Below are 7,672 nucleotides of genomic sequence, written 5' to 3' on the forward strand. Positions count from 1 at the left end.
AGGTCTCATCTGCCCATGTGGCTGTTAATTTTATTCTTTATTACAGTTACTACTAACTTCCAGGCACTGTACAGATCAGATTAACCTTTTCAAGAAGACATTTTCTCACCATGGGTTTCAGGACAGGAAGCTCATAGCAGAAGGTGTAGCAGGTGCTAAATGGGGACTAGCTGTGAGCACTGGAGAGGATAAAGAAACAATGCCGTGGCACTCGGAGAGGCCACAAAAATAACAGATTTCCTGGCCTGGTGCAGGCTAAAGTATCGTGGGAGGTACAGATACTGAGTGAGCTAGAAGATGCTAGGGAGTTGCACTACAGAAATAAATTTGGAGTGATAATAGAGAGGAAACTAGATAGGAGGTGCCATTGCCAATAGGAAGGCAAGGGGCAGAAACATAACTTTAATCTGCACGACACAGATGCCTCCTATCATGGAGATGAGCAGCTCCAGTTTCTTTCACATGACTCTGGTGAGGCCACAGACCATGTGACACTACAGACACCTGCGTGCCAGAGAGATGTTGTTCAAAATGACCAGTGGTTCTCAAACTTGCTAGCCTCAAGGCCCCTCCATAACATTTCTGAATTTTGCAGCTCCCCAGCTGACAATCACGGAGCTGGGATCTAAATTCAGAAAAGACAGAGGGAGCCTTGAGGCTAAGAAAGTTAAGGGCCACTGATCTAGCTGGTGCCAGGTAAGAGCAGTGGGGGCATGCCCTGCTCTTTCCACTGTCTGCCCCCTCCCAGGTCTCTACCTCAGGGGACAAGGCAGCCCCTACTGACGAGGCTGCTTTTGCACGGTCTCACACCTTGGGGACCACTCCCACAGTCTCTCCTGTTGTCCCCAGGAGCACGGGAGGAGTGGAGGGGACAAGCTGGGCTGCAAAGTGGGGCTCCAGCCTCACGTCCGCCCACCTACCTGCAGCAGACCGCTGCTGAGAGCATGGGGGTGCCGGGGGTGGCAGTCCTCAAAGAAGCAGCCACAGGCACTGCTGGGGCAGGTGCAAGGTGCAGGACAGGGGAGGAGAGCACTTACTGCCTTGCGCAGAGGCTGGGTGGCACTGCAGTTGGCATCCCATTGAAAATCATTGAATTAGACAGATGTGACAAAGGGCCTCCAAGCACTGGGGTCTTAGTAAAACTGCACGAGCTCCATCTGTCCAACGTGGCTAACAAGGGGCAGGGACACCAAGTACAGGCATGTGAGGCGTGCCAAGCAGGACAGGAGAGCAGTGTAGGAGAGGGAGAGGGAGCGGGGTAGGAGCAGGAGGGCTGAGAAACCAAACGTGGCGAATGTCACTAGCCCAGGGTAACTCAAAATTTCTACTTCTGCTTCCGGCCAAAGCCACAGAGTGCTGAGGCAGCTCTGCAGAGAGAGAAAGAGCGAAGGGAGGCCACAGGGACGTATTGTCGGTCAATCATGAATTCCTGTTGGGGGCTGAGCTGCGGAGCTGGGGAAAGGTCAAGGTGTTTCCAGGGGCCAGGCCTCATTTGGGAGCTCACCCGCATGTCATGTGGGAACGCACGAGGGGCAGGGGCTTTGTGGTGTTTCTCCTCCCGTTCCTCCTGACTTGTCTCTTTTTCTTTCTTTTTGTGCAGACAAAAGGGGAAGCGATCTATACTGTAAGTACCCAAAATCTGCTTCTCTTCCTTCTTCCATGCAAAAGTAGCTGCATTTCAGGCCATACCTAAGCGGTGAAGGCGGCTGTGGTGGCAAACAGAGCGGGGAAGGGATTGCAAGCCAGCTTTGATTGATCTTGGATGGGTAATAACCAAAATGCAGATGTGATGGTGCCATGGGTGGATATAGGATTGTTAGGTACACATGCTATTCTGCAGCATCACATGTTTTTCTCCAGTTAAAGGGAAACTAAAAGCTTTACTAACATGCCAGGGGCCCTGCGCTAGATTACTCCATTTAAGATCAAAGCAAAACCAAATATACCTGTATTGGCACATGCACTCATTTGCTAGATCGGTTGGCGGGGGGGATCTCTTTGGCAGCCATACCACAAATTAGCCCTGCACCATCCCTGAGTGCCACTCCAGTCCCTTCCCCTTCTGCTCCAGGGCCGGCTTTAGGGAAAATGGCACTGGGGCTGCTGGGCTGGAATGGGAGACTTGCTTCCCCGTGGGCAGGCACTACTGCTGTTGTGTGAGAGCAAGGTGGGTGGGCTGGAGCAGGTGCTATGCTGCCTGCACACACCTGACCGGGCTCCTCCTGGGCAGTAGCTGGAGGTGGGGGGCACACTGGGCTGGGCACTGCTCCTCCTGCCTGGGGGGGGATCCACTGGGCAGGGGCAGGGGAAGGGCAGAGCTCTGTTGTGAGTGCAGGCTGTTCACATGTGTGCGTGAGTGGAAGGCCACCTGTAAGGCCAGCCTGTTCTGCTCCTTGCCCTATCTGCCATAGTGCTGCCTGTCTCCTCCCCAGTCTGCCACGTGCCCCACACAGAGGCTGCCCATGCCACTTGTGGCACCTGTGTGCTGCAGGTTGGCTACCCCTGTGCTATATATTAAGTTAAAAAAAAAAAACAATTAGGCAAAAAAACCCATCAAAAGATGCTGTTTCATTAGTCCTGTGGTTAGATGCATGTCTCTTATTCAGATTCATAAAAAAAAATCTAGTCTTCTTGAGGGCCTTGACATGCTTCACTATCAGCTGTTTTCACCCATGAGTTAGTGTGACTGCATCCAAGTTAAGGTTTTGAGCTGGAGCTCAAAGCAGTCTGCCAGGCTGTGAAATAGAAGAGAGACATCACCAGGCATGGCTGATGACAGACAGCCGAATTGTAAAAGAAAGGATAGTTCATACCGTGAAACGGTGAGAGCATTACAAAAGAGAGAGAGGGTGTTAACACCTGTGGAGTGAGGAGAGCTTAGCAGGAATCAGGGAGATAACAATAAACCAAGTGACTCCCTCACAGCTGCCTGAATAGAAATGCTGCCAGTCCTCCCAGGCGGTTGGTTTTAAAGCTTGGCTGGAGCAGGAATCCAAGGGGGCACTACTGTACCACTGCACCCCCCCATCCACAGCATCCACAACACAGGTGGGAGCATAACGCAGGGGATAGTCCCACACTGCTGCTTTGAGACTGGACTAAGCGAGGCAGATTGGGGCTTTTCCAGGTCTAGACAGTGACCTGGAGGGAAAATCCACAGCGGCGTTGGGAGGGGCTGGGATTTTGAGCTTGCAGTCAGCAGCCCAGTGAAGGTGAAGTGTTGTCTGAGGTTTATTCAGTGCTGAAACTCTGTACACTTCCCAGCACCGCTTCGACCCACAGATATTGAACTGCCCCCTGGACGGGTGAGAGAGAGATCCAGGGGGCAACAGGAGGAAGCAACCAAGTTAGGGGGTCTGTGGCTCACTGAGGCTGCTCTGCAAGGGTGACTGGTGCCTCCTGAGACTGGGGGGGGGCACAGTTTGTGACTGGCAGCCTTGGTGGTGGGGTGTTGAGTGGCAACCATCTGCAGAAAGCGGAGGGAGCAGGTGGCGAGCATGCCCCCCCCGCGCTCCCCCTACCAGTTGCTTATTGTGCTCTGGAAGGGAGCTGGCCTCGAGTCTCAACCCTTGTCCCTCAGAGGACAGAAACTGCTGCCCTGCTTTCTTCAGTGACTCTGAGATGCAAGGCACAGTGGCTTGGCATCCAGAGGAGTGTGGGAACAGTGTTAGCTCGTGGGTTGGGGTTGGTGGTTACATTGCTGCTCTGAGAAGTTAGAGAGATGCAGTCAAACCACTTTGGGGAAGGGAGGCTAGAACCTGTGAAGCGCCCTAACCACTCAGCTTCTGGAGCTGAAACATAGGAGGGCCTCCTTCCCCCAACTCCCTGCCTGCCTGCCTGCCTTCCACCCTCCCCCCGGCTTCTTGGGCTTGTGCACCAGATGCATGTGCACATCATGGCATGCTGCCTGGCTAGGGCATCACATGTTGCGTGGGCTCAGTAACCGTGTCCCGGCTGCAGAGGTAACACTGTGCCTAAGTATCAAAAATGCCACCTCCATGGCTAAAAACCTGCCAGCGGGGTGTTTACAGGATGTCACAGTTGAGCTTAGAGATGATGATGTCTCCCTCGATAGATCTCTCCCCATGAGGCAAGGTTCCCAGTGACTTGGTCATCCTTGTATCCACTTCTACCTTCTCTCCCTCTTCCTTCTCACAGGGGCTGACCACTCGGGATCAGGAGACCTACGAAACCCTGGAGCCCAAGGGCCATTAGGGTTCCCAGCAGTAGCCACTGGTGCAGCCTCTACAAAAGGATGTGTCCTGTTGGGAATTTATATGATCTCCATCCCAGCCCTCAAAAGAAAACTGTTGCTGAAATCAATGGCCCCCGTTGCCCCCATGCTGACATGTCGGGGAGAGGCTGCATCCCTCCTGGGATCCCTGGGAGATGAACATCCCGACCTGCACATCACTCCATTACTCTGCGGCTGCTGACTCAGGTTTCCCTGTCCTGCCTCTCTCGTGTTTCCAGTGCAGAAGATACATAGGTGTGCTCCCTAATCCTCTGTGCTTCTCATCAGTGCTTCGCAGAGAGTCTCCACTAAATGCAGGGGTGGACTTTCCTCCAATAGCAACACCCTGTGTACCCGCAGTGAAGAGGTATCACACAAACACCTCCTCAGTGCCACTCTGAAAATGAGGGGCCAGTAAAATGGTAGCAATTGTCCTTGGTAGCAGTGGATGTTCCCTGCCGGATGCTTGCAGGTCACAGAGGTTTCCAACTTAATTTGATCATGTGCCTTGTGTTTCTTTGCTGCATAGTGGTGACCGTGCTGAAGCATCTCCATTTCTGCAGGCAGACTTAGCAATATGCCCACCACCTGCTCCATTCAGGAGAGTGATTAGCAGCAAGATTCCCTATCCCTTGATTGCTATTTCCCTGGCCTAGCTGGTATTTTTACCACAATGCTGGTTGCTGTTAGCAGTGATGGAGAGATGGATATTTTAGAACATTTATCTTAGCGGACCCGATTGATCTCACAGTGGGGAAGAGACAGAGAGAAGCTCAGGTGGGTCTCAGAGGAAAAGCGGGCCCTAGGTTCCTCTTTTACCCTCCAGCCTGTCCTCACTGGACCCAGGCCCAGTAAGCAGTGTGAGACAAGAAGTGACGGGGCCAGGGACTGCACCACACTGTAGTGACGGGGGAAAAGAGAAGGTGAGAAGCAAAATGTTTGCAATCACGGATTGGTTCCAGAATCAAGGTGCGCTCAGACTGCACTGAGCTTTTGCCAGTTCAAATCCAGTCCAGGCTGGAGGTGCCCAAGCCGTGGTTGCCTGATGCTTACTGAATAATCCATGGGAAATGGATTGGTGGGTTTCACGCCAGGTCCTGATGGCCTGTGCTAACAGTGTGAAAAACTCCATCCCCTGCTCCCATCTGTCCCTGCCCAAACTCCAGCAGAGAGCACAGGTACGTGTTTCTGCCGCTGCTGCCCTATCTGGGGGCTGGAGGGCTCTGCTCCCCCAAGCTGGCAGAAGAGCACTTTGGGAGCACTGAACAGAGATGACAATTTTCAGAAACTCTTTACAAACGTGGGCCTGATTTGGTGCAATTCTGAACCTCAGGGCTTCACCCTTACATATTCCTACCTTCTTGACTTAGCTGCCAACTCCCAAGTTCAAGGTTTGATACTTTCCCTGGAGGATTTGCTGTCATCTTTAGTAGGCCACACCTGGTGAGGGGGTGCAGGAGAGCGCAGCGTTAGGTATAAGGACTCACATGAAGGAAAGACACAACCATGACCTCAGAGCTTTGCAAGTAGGAAGAAAAGGAAACCTTTGCACATACTTCACTTTCAAATGTAAAGTCATTTGGGGGCACATCCTAGGAGAAGGGGGACATTCACCCTGCTATAAAGTGCAGTTGCAGCTGGGATCCGAGGTAAAATATTTTCACCAGAGCAATGTAAGGGGGCTGGGCTAGATGACTTCTGGAGGTCCTTTCCAGGCTTACTTCTCTATGATTCAATAAGCCACTAGCACAATTACTGTGGACAAGGGATTTTGTATCATGGGGTGGGTGTTTAATAAGAGCATCTACTGGCAAGAGCAATCTCTGACCTCCAGAGCCATCAGAGAAAGGCTTTTTGTGCTTATACCAGTGTGCTGCTCCCCAGCCACTTGCTCATAAATGTTTGTGGCCTCTGATCTTGATCTGTGCATCGCTCCTTCACTGTCAAACACCGGCCACCAGAAACACCAGCGGAAGCGCACTCCTGTTCCTGCTCATGCTTAGACAAACACAGCAATGTGCAAGGCTGTTCCCTCTACTCAGAGCCCCAGTGCCTCTTTTTGTCAGTATAAGCCACTCTAAAGATAGAGAACTGTTCCTACTGAGTTTGATCTTTAAGTAAGGGATTTAAAGTTTTTAAGCTGCCTAGATTGTGAAAGGAGTTGGAAGCTTGCATTTGGATGTGATGCGATCAGAGTTATCCTTGGAGTCTTTATGACTAATATTGCTTTTGCAATAGTGCTACTTTGGACAAGATACCACGTCATTAGGATTTCATGTGTGTGGCTGTAGAGTGCTATAGGATGTAATGGAGGAGAATGCGTTACGTTTAGTGTTGGTCTGATGAGGACAATTCCATGTTGCAATAACATCCAAAGGTTTGACAAATCTGTTTTCTTTCTGCACTGGAACAAAACCGAAACCGTTTGAATGTTTTTGCAAGCAACAGTGCCAAAATGCTCATCATCAAGTTTTTAGCTCCTCTTCCTCTCCCTTTCTCTATCAGACTGGACAGCTCACCCTTGCATGTTACAAACTTTTTTGAAATCAATGCGTCACTGCAAAACATTTCGGCTTCTCTGAAAATGTGTATTTCAATTTTTAAAAGAGCAGAAAATGTTCTAACCACCTCCTAAAATACCAGAGTATGTATAGTGCTGCAGGCATTAAGACTTTTTTAAACATATGTAAAATATACTTGTATTGGCTTATGTTCTCTTTTCTTTCATAAAAAATTGATGCTAGGACAGTGTGTGTGGGTGTGCACATCTTTATTTAACTTTGGGGGCTAGGAATGGATCTTTCTTTCTCCACCTGCCTTAGTATCCAGGCTGTCTTGTGCTGCGAGTCTGTTGGAGTGGATATGAAACCTCCATATGATGATGCCCATATGCTGCAAATAATGGCATGAATGAGAGTCCAGGCACTGCTCTCTGTGACTAGGCTTGACGATGCTCAAAATGAGCAGAGAGACCTCCTGGATAGCTCGAATCAGCACCAAGGCCACCAAGAGGGGTGGGAGATGGTAACACACAAAAGGAGGTTCAAAAACAGGATCCTCATAGTGACACTTGGCTGAAATGCTCGTATGTGATGGCACTGGAATGAGTGCTGTGTACAGCCAAACACAATACTGGCAGACAGCAAGCAGAGGTGTCACTAGTAAGGTCTGTGACCTGGGCCAAACCCTGCTGGAAAACTGGGGGTGGGAGATGGGTGCTGAGTGCTGGGGGTGCACTCTTACTTGGCTCGGGCACTCAAAGAGCTGCTGTTGCCATTCCCTCTATGTTGGCACCCAGAGTTTGTGCTGCGCCCAGCACTTCTAATTGCAAGGCTCAGATGAGGGCTATTATAAAAGCCAAAACTTCAAATTTCCTTACTGTGGCGGGCCCAGGTAGCCAGGGATGCCATGCAGATTGGTCGGTTTGTAGCCAGTATT

General features: G+C 50.8%; 1 protein-coding gene across 1 annotated transcript in view; it reads left to right on the forward strand.

The window, feature by feature from the left end:
* The window catches only part of FCER1G (Fc fragment of IgE receptor Ig), a 26,502-nt gene extending 19,520 nt beyond the window's left edge, over positions 1 to 6,982 (forward strand). Inside the window, exons 4-5 of the mRNA XM_006038193.3 lie at positions 1,601 to 1,624; positions 4,159 to 6,982. Coding sequence (XP_006038255.1) covers positions 1,601 to 1,624; positions 4,159 to 4,215 — 81 coding nt within the window. The 3' untranslated portion in view covers positions 4,216 to 6,982. The remainder of the gene's footprint in view (positions 1 to 1,600; positions 1,625 to 4,158) is intronic.
* Positions 6,983 to 7,672: the final 690 nt, after the last annotated feature.

This window comes from Alligator sinensis, unplaced genomic scaffold, assembly GCF_000455745.1.
Source record: "Alligator sinensis unplaced genomic scaffold, ASM45574v1 scaffold1361_1, whole genome shotgun sequence".
NCBI classification, from domain to species: Eukaryota; Metazoa; Chordata; order Crocodylia; family Alligatoridae; genus Alligator; species Alligator sinensis.